The following is a 12765-nucleotide window of genomic DNA, read 5'->3' as shown; positions in this document are numbered from 1 at the left end:
CTCACTTAATCCTAGGCTACATAAAGCTGCTCACACTTAATTTTAAATGTTAACTTATTATCATTTTGGTTCAGAATGTGTGGTGCTACGTTATTTTAGGATATATGTTCCAGTGTTTGGTCGTTCTGATTTCTGTAAATGACTTGTATTAAATAGAATATTTCTTCACAGATATGCTAATGCATTGTTCCTTGGCTGCAAGTATTTATAAAGAACACAGTTGGATGTTGATACTCGAAAATGCTTTGTCTCTTAAATAAAATTGCTTTGACTAAGATCAATAAATTAGGAAGAACCAATGTAGTAGCCAAAGCTCTAAATATAATTTGCTTCTTTAGTTACCAAATAATTTTGGTCATTAATACGAATTTATACTACCCTTTTTTTTTTTTTCCTTTTTGTGGGACCCTCGCCAGTGGCCAGGGATCGAATTGGCGCTGCAGAGGCTGCGGGCAGCCTCGCAGCCCAGCGCTCAACCACTGCACCACCAGGGGAGGCCCTACCCTATTTTTAGACTACTTTATATTTTCTTTAATTCATAAACTACGGCTTATAGTTCGGAGTAGAAGGCCCAGGTCTGTGTGTGGTTTGTGATTTTCAGCCTGTGCTCAGCAGTGTGCTCTGTCCCACAGGACACAGCCACACGTCAGCCTGGAGCCTGTGTGTTCAAAATAGCACCTCTTCTTGCATTTGAATTAAAAACATGTCTAGCTCCAACTGTCACAAGTGTCATGCCCCCTCCATGTTCAATCCCATGGGAGTGGAGGTGGGGTTACCTTGGTGGGAGAAGAGCTCTTGAGCAGGGTCTGCTCTGGGCTGGTGTTTGGGAGATGGGAGAGACTGCTCTGGGGAGGGGCCTGCGTCCTGGGAGAGAGGGGCACACAGAGAAAAGAAGGGCTGGGAGTAACGGTAGGGGGTGGTCAGCTTGGTCCTAGATATGGTTTTTGCTCAGAACTTTGGTGCTAAAAATAGCTCTAGTCATGTTGTGTCCATTTTTCAGACATGTGGTCTGGCCTCAGCAAATTCTTCCTGTCATTTCATTGAGGCTGTTTGGTTTGGTCCAGGGTCTCCCCACTGGCTTGTAGTCCTTCCTGGCCCCAGATGTCACAGAATGGGCCTCTTTTCAGGCATTTGCTGGCTCCCACATTCTCCCTGTGGCCAGATCACGCTTATGCCTGATGCCAAGCCAGGTGCCCTGGCCTCGTCGGAGGGCGAGGAGGTTCTGTCTCAGCAGCCCAGCTCCCCATCACCTGGTCAGCTCTGTGCAGGGTGGAGTTGGGGAGACATGCAGCTTCCTTGTTGAACTCTGTGGTGGGGGAGGGGGAAGTGGAGGAACAGAACCCCCCCGACCTGAGTGTGGATGAGGGTTGGGAACGAGATGCAGAGAGTAGGTGGCCAGGGCGCCTCTAAGCTTAGACTGCTCAGACCCAAGGCAGCTGGGAGCACGCGCCTCTAGGGGGAGCCAGGATGCTGGCAAAAACATGGGCACACGGAGATCCCCAGTTCTCACAGACATGCTCAGGGTTTCTTGTGAGTGCACTTGATGGAAACCGCCAGGCAGGAGGCCAGACCTGGAGAAAGTGTCTCCTCATCTTGTCAGAGGGGCTCACGCCCAGCGAAAGACATCTTTGCTTGCTTCTGTTTTTCATGTGTGTGTGGGGTGTGTGTGTGTGTGTAGGATTTTTGCACAGATGTCTTAGTAAGGTGTTTCCATTCGTGATTTATGTTTTGCCCCTCATACCATGAGCTCAGAAGGCCAGTCACCTAATGAGAGAAGTTCAAGAAGCAAGGGCTGGGCCGGCTCCCAGTGCTGGTGTCAGCAGGAGCGGCCCTTGCAGACGGCAACTCAGCTGCTGCTAGCAGGGTTTCTGGAAGGTCCAGTTCTAGGAACTTCTGCAGATACACTTTTATGAAAGGTGTGGCATGGGTTTGCATCGTGGTTTGTAGCAAAGACGGAAGCGTCATAAAACGTTACTCGGTTGCAGTGAGCCCCTCCTTAGGGCCCACGCTGCTGAGCAGCACCTGATGGATCAGTACGGGAAGTTCGTAAGGCCACTCAGTAGTGAGTGTACAGTGTGGGACGCAGGCACAGATGCCAGCGTGTGGAAGGGCCGGTCAGCGGGCGCAGGGCCTCAGAGCCCGTCTTCATCATGGCCGTCCATGGTTTTAAAGCGCTCTGTCAGTCACCTGTTCTGTGCCCACTCGCTGCCATCGTCCAGTGCTGGTAGTGATTCTGCTTAACCCGTGGTTCCTGCCGTGGCTGGAAAGCTCCCCCTGTTGGAGTCCGTCAGTGTAGTCTTCCTTGTTGGAGCAAAGTTTTTAAAACATCAGCCTGACGTCACCGTTGTATGCCAGTGTGTGCAGTGGGACTCAGTGAGCCTCACGTTCTCATTCCTTCTCGCGCATTTCAGGGACAGACGTTTGCTCCAGCCTGCCCAGGTGTGTGACATTTTGAAGGGTGTCATTTTGGTCATCTGCTATTTCATGATGCACTACGTTGACTACTCCATGATGTACCACCTGATAAGGGGGCAGTCGGTCATCAAGCTCTACATCATCTACAACATGCTCGAGGTGAGCATCCCGCCCTCTCCCCCGCTGCCTGTGCTATCTCGTAGGCAGCCCAGCACCCCTGTTCCGCCTTCATTGTTTCCACAGGCGCTCGGGGCCTTGTTCAAATGCAGGTTGTGATCTAACAGAACAGGGCTGGGACCGACAGCTCCCTGTCTGAGGAGGCGGTGCCGGGTTGCTATCCAGGGACACACCTAGGTTGGCAGGTCCCCAGTAGGGAAGGTGGGTGCCCACCACCTAGACATTTTGAGTCAGTACCCCCTTTGAGAATGTAAATTGTCAGTGCTTGGAAAGTTTGTTTTACAAATTCATTGGGGACTCATGTACCTTTTTCTAGAACTTTAAAATTATGAGCAAAATGTTAGCGTTGCCTGTATGTGCTGTAATAGACTTACATTTTAAACTGCTTTGAATTTTTGCATAGAGCAGGTAGCCTTGTTTCCCTATTTCTCCTAGCCCTTCTCATTTTTTAATATAATATAGTTCACATTAAGTCATCAGCCTGTGAAAGTCAGCATTTGTACAAAAAATGAATTGTGCAGTTACATAAAGAAAAACAATGCTTTGCTTTATCTAACAAGTTTTTTAAATAATAAGCTATTTTAGGTTATATAATAAACTTTTGAGATTCAAGTGGCATTTTCTTCTACTGCTTTTTAGGAATAGAAGCATGGTCTACCTATCTTTCAACTTAGCCAGGAAGGGATTTTTCTTAATGAGTGACAAGAAGGGTTTTAGGGCTGCTGGCTTTCTGCCCCAACGCTGGGAGCTGTCTCTCCACAGACGCCATGCAGCTCTCAAATGCATTGACTGGCTGTCTCACAGCCACAGCAGCGTCCTGGTCTACGCTTCTTGCATATGCTTGCCCCCTCCACAGAGGACACAGGCCATGGTGTGGGCGGGCCTGAACCAGAGTAGCATCCTGCTTGGCTCTGGAACAGAAAGAAAAGCCTGGACCTCATCTCCTCTCCGTAGTTTGCCACTATGTAATACTTGTTTGCAAACACAGCTAATTAGACAAAGTTTGCCTTGCAGAGGCATTTAAGAAGTCAGATGTCCAGCATCGGAGTCGCAGCTGAATTTTAGCAATATACTTAAATAGAAAATTAAAACACGCTTCTCCAATCCTTTTTCTCTAGGTAGCAGATCGTCTGTTTTCATCATTTGGACAAGATATATTGGATGCGCTCTACTGGACAGCCACAGAGCCCAAAGAAAGAAAGAGAGCCCACATTGGGGTGATTCCTCACTTCTTCATGGCCGTTCTCTATGTCTGTATCCTCTTAGGTTCACCAGATAATCCAACAGTCAGTGCATAGGCTGCACTGTTTTATTTGGCTAGCTGGTCCTGAGAATTAAAGCATGTGTGCATGCGTGTGAATGTCTACTTTCCTTTGAAAAATTGGTAATAAGCGTCACTGTAAATGAAGGCGCCCCATGTATGCAGTGCCTTTCAGTCTCCTCGAAAACAGTTCTATTCCTCTGTAACTGATTATTAAGGAAGGATTTTAGAATAAAAGGATAATGTATTTATACATACTTTATGTAGCTCTGTGTAACTTTTTCATAGTTATAGTGCCATTGTCTTGAAATAAACCTAGGAATTCTTAATTCTTAATGTCCTTTAAACCTAGGAATTCTTCATTATAACCTTGAGTTTAAAATGTATATAATTCATCTAGAAGTTAAATATGAAACTGATGAGGAAGGATTTCTTCCTCCCTACCCTCCCAACCCCCAGTTCTGAAGCTTTTACTTTGGAGAGTAAAGGCTTTACTATATAGCCCATATGAACAGTGTGTGTGTCCACATGATGCACTGACACACACATGCTTCCCTGCACTAATGTCCATGTGGGATCAGGACTCATTCCCAGGAACGTGTCATGTGATTGTTATGTACTTTCTCCAATAGAGTGATGTCGAAAGGGTCTAAGTGGGGAGATTTCTATGAGAGTAATAGCTTGTTCAAAATATAATGGAATAAAATAGTTACTGTTCTAATCAAAATAAGCTATTCCACATGTAGTTAAGAATAAAATCCTGCAACTTATGTGTCTTCAAAAATAACATGAAAAAGAACCTTAATTGTTAGACATTTTTTAATGCCTTACATTCCATTCCCCTGAAGAACCATAGGGGAAAATAACTTCCAGACTTTTACTTTGCATTTTAGGAGGCAAATTATCTTAATTCAGGATGAATATACCTAGATCTCATCTTTCGGTATTTGCCATCGTTTCTTTCATTTACATAACAGTTTTTTGAGGGCCTATTTCCCAAACATTGTTCTTAAATGCCAGCGTTGAGAAGGAAAAAGATGACTGTGTTTTAGAGGCTCAGGGCCCAGGTAGATGATGCGGAGCTTTGCGCCTGCTTTGGCTGTCCCATGTGGGGTGCGTGTACCTGTCCTGCAAATTCTGCCAGTCATAGCTAACAGGAAATTCAAAGATAATAAAATAAGTAAGACAAGACTCATCTTTTCCCCTCATTATTCATTTTCAAGTTTTTATAATATTACCTATTGATAATATAAGAATAGACTTAAGATTTTTCCTTGACATCACTTACTGCTAGTTTTGCATGCAATCCTTATAATGGTTCAAGCAACAACCCTCAACGTAGCTTTTAACTCACACAACAAGTCACTGCTTACTATCATGATGTCCAATAATGTAAGTATGAGATTTTTATTTTACATTTTTTTATGTTCTGTCATCACGTTAAGGGCAATTTCTGGATGGGAGAAAATCATTTTTCCTAAGTGTTATTTATTCTCTGGGATGTTATGTGGCATGTCCATTATTGTTACAGCAATAATGATGATTGTTTTTTGTTTACTATTTCAGTTTGTTGAAATTAAAGGAAGTGTTTTCAAGAAGTTTGAAAAAAACAATCTTTTTCAAATGTCCAATAGCGGTACGTACAGTCAGGTTCTGCTTGCAGCTTTGGGCTGTTCCTTTGTAGTTCATATTGAAATTAATGTCATGGTTCTCGTGGGTTCTGTTTCTTTAACTGAAGCTGTGCTTTCTCTTACTCTTTTAACATCTCTTCTAAATTTGTTTTTCATCTTGGTTATTGTAGCCATGGGATATTCAAGATGGTAAAACACTACCAATGTTTGTGTAACACCTTAGCATGCTTTCTGAAGCATCTCCTTAATCCAGAAATTTCTTTGCAGCAGAGGATATGATGCCATTTTATAGATGTGGAAACCAGAGCGCTGGGGGATCATCCCCACATCCTCACATTGCTGCCGAGAGCAGAATTTTGACTGTAAACCTCACATGGTCTCTCGTGCACAGAATTTTCAGCTGTGCTTTATGGCCTCCTTTCTAATTCTGAGAAGTGTGGAGCCACAGAACTTACCGCCAGAAACTTTATCTTATTAGATCCCAGAGATCAGAGCCGCCTAGTGTCTGCTTCTCACAGTGTACCCAGTGTCTTCTGTTTTCCTCTCTGCTTCTGCTTTTCTTCTGTAAAATGAAGACGATTGTCATCTGTTCCCAAAGATCATTGGAGGGGTCTGATGCAGACTGAGGGTTTAGATGGTTTTTGAAGTTTGTAGAGAAGTGGAATTTCCCGTACTAGAATTATGTTGGTGAGGGAAGCAAGTAGCTTACCTATGTCGCACCCTCCCATATAGATATAGAAGGTGGTGTATTTTACAGACATTTGTACATAATATAATGTTGTATTGTTCTGACTAAAAGAAAATCATTTTATCTGTATATTATATTTTATTATTTATGTGCACTATAGTCTTTATACGTTCACTTTCTTTCAGATATTAAGGAACGATTCACAAATTATGTGCTTTTGCTAATAGTGTGTCTAAGAAACATGGAACAGTTTTCCTGGAATCCAGGTGAGTAACCCTTAACACAGTGCTTTTTCATTTTACTCTTGAACCAAAAATCGTTCTTTTACGTGGAATAAAATAAGCATTATCCCATCAACTGCTCCATTGCTTGGCTCCAGAAGCAGCTGTTCTGTGGGATGGGCTGCACGCCTTCTCTGTGTCTCGGTGGGCACCTTGCCGTGTGCAATGGCCTTTGGCATCTCTTTTCCCATAACCTTCACAGCATCTTAGAACTGGGTGCTGCCGGGCGCTGCAGCGTCCAATCCCCTTTGTTTATGGTTGGAGCTGGCGGGCTGCTGTGCCTCCCTGAAGACAACCACGTCCTTTTCATTTGAAAGGTTCACCAAGACTTTTGCTCTTCCCTAACTTCTACTCCTTTTTTTACTCACACCGCTTATTAGCATTTGAGTAAAGATGAATTAGAGAGATGCATTGTAAAGCTGTAAATTTGGTTGCTTATGTGCATCGGAATCAAGGCAACAGGAAGTTGTTGCGAATTCAAGCGCTTCCACCACCTGCCCAGTTAGCTGACCTTTGCCAGGTGCTTCTCGTGTGCTGGGCACGTGGCATGTGCATAAGTCCTAGGACATTTGTGGGACTCCAGGCTAGTTGAGGAATAGACAGATAGTTCTAGCATAGTCTGGTGCTGCTGAGGTGAGCTGGTGGACAGTGATCACTCACTCAGTTAAGTCAGGTCATTTTGAGGATTTTTTATGTCATACATTTTTGTATAACCTTATTCTTCAGGAATGAGATTATGTTTTGCATTTTAGGTCTTTTTTTTTTTTCCCTCCAAAGATTGATTGATTGATTGATTGATTGATTGATTGATTGATTGATTTATACAAGCACTGGGTACAGTCAGAAGTGCGGGAGGGCGAGAGAATTCACCAGAGTCAGAGCTGAGAGCAGAGCAGGCAGACTGAGGAAGTACACTGCTGAGAGGAGAGGTCTGCGCGCCATGTGGGACCCTCACCTGGTGGCCGGGGATGGAACCGGCGCCGCAGAGGCTGCGGGCAGCTTCGCAGCCCAGCGCTCAACAGCTGCGCCACCAGGGAGGCCCGCATTTTAGGTCTTGAAAACTAGTTGCATATTTAAATTCTATCTCTATGACCATGTACTAAAAGCTAGTTTTCCCCTTTGGAGATTTCAGATTTCTGTGGTAGCCTGTGACACTATGGATTCTGTCCATCATGGGAGATTTAACTCTCTGTGTCCCCCTTTCTTTATAGATCATCTCTGGGTGTTGTTTCCAGACGTCTGTATGGTGATCGCATCCGAAATTGCTGTGGACATAGTAAAGCATGCCTTCATCACCAAGTTCAACGACATCACTGCAGACGTAAGTATTTAAGAAGCAATCCAGTGTTTGACATTGACATCAGGCTGTTGTCATAATGTTGTAAAATAGCAGGTTTATTACTGTCTTTATGAAGAGACTAGCAGAGTACTGTCACTTCAAAGTTGTCGTGCAATTTCAAATTTCTAAAAATTGTAACTCTTCTGAAAGTATACGATTCAATACTAAATAGTCCTGACTCGGTACTTTTGGGTGGAGGAATAGGTTGGCCAGTAGTTGAAGTCAAAGTGTTATTAACTCAGGGTCATTATAAATACTGTCATAACCTGTTTGCTTAAACTTTTAAAAATATTGTTGCTATTGAAGCATTAGGCTAACAAATCTTTTCTCTCTGGCTAGAGTTTTAAAATATTTTATATTTAGAAATAGATTTATTTCTTCTGTGATTATGAATATGTGATTGAAAAACTCTGGAAGACAAGAGCCTTATAAATTTCTGGTGAAAACATTTGATGAAATTCTGAGAGTTTATTTTTAATACTGGAACCAAATTTTCTGTAGAATTTCCAGGAATAGATATGTTGCCCCAGGTTCATTGTCTGTAAAACACAAGAACAATATCCTAGTGCATTACTTAAGTTTTCTAGATTTTATTTAGGTTGTACTTTGTCTTCCTCTGATACTTACTGTTTTATTTCAAAAGACAAAGATTTAAAATCTAGTGCAGCTACAGCTGGTGCAGTGTGCTAGTAGCCGCACTTGGTGATTGATTGGATGATGGGTTTTGGATTACTTGATGCACTTCTTGTGAAGCCCTGATAGAGTCATTTTATTGTTTGCTTTCTTGGCTTCCTCAAATCATTCCTTTTTCATGGGATAATTTTCTTAACATCTGAAGTCGAAATACCAATAATAGGCATGATCCATCACTTAGTGCACTTTTTAGTGGAAGTGACAATTCGTAAGCGCCTTCGTGACTGCTGAGCTCAGGGTTACATCTTGCTTAGTGTCCACCCTCTGAGAAGGCATTGCTGATGTTAGATACAGAGTAGTAATCATTTTTAACTGTTCATATAATGTAGAATTTCACATTCATTTTGCATGTGTTATGCTACTTAAAATGGCCACTCATCCCAAAATTCCGAACTCTGAGGATCATAGTCATAGAATAATGCTCTTTTGGAGATGCTTCCAAAGGCCTGTGGGCATGGCCTGAAAGAGAGAGGCCGATTCACCCTGATTGTAGGGAAACAGCGGAGGGTCTGCTTGGCTACTGGCATCCTTTTCCTGGTTAATATTACACATTTTCATCTGTGAAGCCTAAATCTCACACATTATCTGTTTGTACTACGTTAATGTTTCATTCTTGTTTGTTTCTAGGTCTACAGTGAATACAGAGCCAGCCTTGCCTTTGACCTTGTTAGCAGCCGACAGAAAAACGTGAGCATCACATCAGACGTCTGAAATTACCTGCCATGGCTTACTGTAGCGTAGAGTGTCAGTTTAGGGAAATCTACACAAACTCCCCATTTTTCTCTGTTCTCAACACTACACATTTACAAGTTAATAAAAACAAGACTAAGAAGCATAGTTTTTGCAGTCTTGTTGCAATTACACAGCTTTCATAGTTAAAACTTCTTAGAGATATTTTGATTACTGAATAATTTCACTGAATGGCACAATGGGTGGCGGGTTCCCTGCTTGCTCACACCTTCTGACTGGTTTAGAACATTTGCTGGTGAGTGCCGCTTAAACCCCATAAATCCCTTCTCCCTCTGTCCAGGCTTACACTGACTACAGCGACTCTGTCGCCCGGAGGATGGGGTTCATTCCTCTCCCGCTGGCTGTCTTGGTAAGCCCTCATGTTTTTCCCTGTTTTATAAAGAGATAGCCATCATCATAAAATGTTCATGAGTGTTAGATCAGTAAGTTTGTTTCCAAAGGACTTCACATAAAAATTGATGGTAAATGCCTTGGAAGGAAAATGTGTTTTAAATTCTAGCATAGCCCTGGATTCCAACCACCCAGTAGGTTGGCGTTGTAAAGGACTGCTCTGTGTAGTGGCCTTCCTAACAAGAAGACTCTTTTTGGCAAAGATTTTGCTTTTTGAATGGAAATACTTGGTGTAGGCATTGATGTGGCCCCTGTAACACATACTAATAGAAGTACAAGTTGAACCGACATTTCTAAAGAGCAGTTTGACACTGTTCTGCTTTGATGAAGTAATTCCAGTCTAGGGCTTTATCCTAAGGAAATAGTTTTAAAAGGTCCATGATGATTGGAGATCAAGTTTTGTAATGCATTAGCATTTACAGTGGTAAAAATTTGGAAACAAATGAAATAGGTTAAATAAATTATGATCAAATGAAGAAATATTCTGGATCCATTATAATTATCACTTTTTAAAAATTTTTTAAGTTTTTGCAATGAAAATTTCTACTATTAGATTTCAGGAATGTCATATATTTTTAAATAATAGCACTAAAATTTACTAAATTCAGCCCAAAATAAGTCACCCACTTAAAATGTTTTTTTATTTGCTTGTTGACATTTATCTCAAATTCACATAGAGTATATGCTTATATGCTAAGAATGCAGGTAACAGCCACTGTGCTTGTAGTAACTGCCATTTACAGGCCAGCTTTTTTTTTAAATTGAGGTAACTTTGGTTACAACACCAAATGCGATTCAGAGGTACAGGATCACACCTCCTTCAGGTGCATGTTACCACCCACACCCAGCACCAACGCCTCCTCCTTAGTCATTTGGGCCCCTCCACACCCGCTCTCCACCCTCCCGGTGCCCTCTGGTTGTCTCAGTTCCACAGTCAGATTTCTAGGGTTTGTTGTCTGGTTTGGTTCTGTGTGTCCTTTCGCTTGGTTTCTCTGTATTCCGCATATAAGTGACACCATCTGTGTTTTTCTTTCTTCCCCTGACTTATTTCCCTTGGTATTGTCCCCTCCAGTTCCATACATGTTGTTACAAATGGCAAAAGTGTTCATCTTTTTTCATCACTCAGTAGGCTTCCTTTGTGTGTGTATATATGCAAATATATATCATCATTGTTTTCAGTTTTATTGGTGGCTTGCTTATTATATAATAATATAACTTTCTTTGCTTGGGAAGAGAAAGTCCTAGAATTTTTGCAAGTGTGGAGGATTTTAAAGAGTAAAAGTGTTTCAGTTTAGGAGCCCGATAAAATAGAGTATTAAATTTTTGTACATTTGTTCCCTACAACTGAAAATATGACAGGTACAGTGTGAAGATAAACCTAGATTATCTAATTTTTTTAAAGGATTGGTTAGATCCAAATAAATTGATTTAAATTTGGTCCTACTTTGCCAAATAATAGTTGATTATCTAGTAACTGATTTCTATAAAATTCTATTAGTGTGACTTTAATTTTTTAATTTAATATTTTTAAATTATCCTCCAGTCTTAGTTTTATTCTTTTAATGCGTTTTTACAGTGGTTGCGCCAAAAGACTTAAGCTTAATTAGTAGTTGACTAATAAACCCTTTGGGAAAGCCTCTGTTTTTGTGGGAATTGTGTGGTTGTGCATTGGCCTACGGGGTTTCTTTCACAGCACTTTCCTCCCGCAGCTATAGGGTGACACTCCAGCTTTGGCAGACATCAGGGAACCTTGTAGAATAAATACACCAAGGTCCCAGTAATCAGTGGATTCTTTAATTAAAGTCCAAGAGTGGCAATTTTTCCTCTAAAATATTACCTTGGTCCTAAAATGGACTCATATAAAAAAATTCAAGGAAATCATGAAATAAGTTCTCATGGAAATTAGACTTTGAAGTTTGCATATCTTAACATTATTAATATATTAGATGAAAGTGTAGTCAGTAAAGCCTTGAGTGGGATGTTGGTTTACTGTTTATATTGCTGTAGGAGCCACTCTGATTCCCATCACAAATATTTGCACAGCAGATCATTTCCCTGCTAGAGACTGACAGAGGTGCCGGCTTCTCTTCTTCCCCACGGTGGAACTGTGTGAACATACGCCGTGTCAGTCCCTCTGTCTCTTCCCAATGGCTCTTTGGATTAAAGGCACTTTTTTTAATGTCATTTAAAAATCATCTTGTCATATTTATTTAAGACTTTCTAGTGGACTCTTCCCTTTGGTGATAACATTAGCAGACAAGGGGAGCGATTTTCCCTCATTTTCCATTTCCATGTAGAGTCCAGCTAGGCCCGCACAGTGGGCCAGCCCCATCCTGAATCCAATAGGCATCAATGCGTTTTGGTGATAGAGTCTACCAGATTGGCTCAGCGGACATCTCAGGATAATGCTGTCCACCTCTATTCCTGGGAGAGAAGTAAGAAAGTAGGTGTTCAATGTCACTATCCAAGAGAGACACATTTTCCAACCTCTAGGTAAATTACTTTGTAATAGTATTTCGTTTTTTAACAACAGCACAAAACTCCTAAAATTCCCTTGTTTCTCTGTTTCTGCAAGTCATTGGGAGGTTCTTAAAAAAGTTCAAGACCGAAGGACAAAAGAAGCAAGAATAAGGGAAAAGCCCACTCACCGGTTCAGCTCTGGTAGAGACGCGTCCGGGGAGATGAGATGATTTCTACTTTCCAGATTATTTTTCTGTTTCAAAAATCAATTGACTTGCATTTCTGTTGGGCACAAGTAAACGATATCCATGAACCAGGGGTACCCTCCTCTGACTAGACCGTAGGTCCCCCAAGCAAATCCAGATCTACTGCAGGCTCACAGGTGACCAGGCACAAACTGACAAATCTAAAACAACTTACGTGGATTTAGACAGGCCACAGCGTAGGCCGAAAGTGTTAGAATCAGTATGGAGAGATCCTTTTCTAGATATTAACTGATAACTCTGTGTTTGTGTGTCTTTGTTGTTTTGGTTTGTTTCTGGCCAGCTCATCAGAGTCGTAACAAGCTCAATTAAAGTGCAGGGGATCCTGTCGTATGCCTGTGTCATCCTCTTCTATTTGGGGTAAGATGAACTGTTCTTGCACATGTGTTTGGTTCTCTAGTCACATATGAGTGCAGA

General features: G+C 41.9%; 1 protein-coding gene across 1 annotated transcript in view; it reads left to right on the top strand.

The window, feature by feature from the left end:
• Positions 1 to 12765, top strand: part of TAPT1 (transmembrane anterior posterior transformation 1) — a 45048-nt gene that overhangs the window by 27694 nt on the left and 4589 nt on the right. The window contains 9 exon segments of the mRNA XM_037529034.2: positions 2412 to 2574; positions 3711 to 3846; positions 5148 to 5245; positions 5420 to 5489; positions 6358 to 6438; positions 7665 to 7774; positions 9113 to 9172; positions 9516 to 9584; positions 12632 to 12708. Coding sequence (XP_037384931.1) covers positions 2412 to 2574; positions 3711 to 3846; positions 5148 to 5245; positions 5420 to 5489; positions 6358 to 6438; positions 7665 to 7774; positions 9113 to 9172; positions 9516 to 9584; positions 12632 to 12708 — 864 coding nt within the window.

The sequence above is a fragment of the Talpa occidentalis genome, unplaced genomic scaffold, assembly GCF_014898055.3.
Source record: "Talpa occidentalis isolate TD23 unplaced genomic scaffold, MPIMG_talOcc4v2.1 talOcc4.6, whole genome shotgun sequence".
NCBI lineage: Eukaryota > Metazoa > Chordata > Mammalia > Eulipotyphla > Talpidae > Talpa > Talpa occidentalis.
This window is presented reverse-complemented; position numbering and strand designations above follow the sequence as displayed.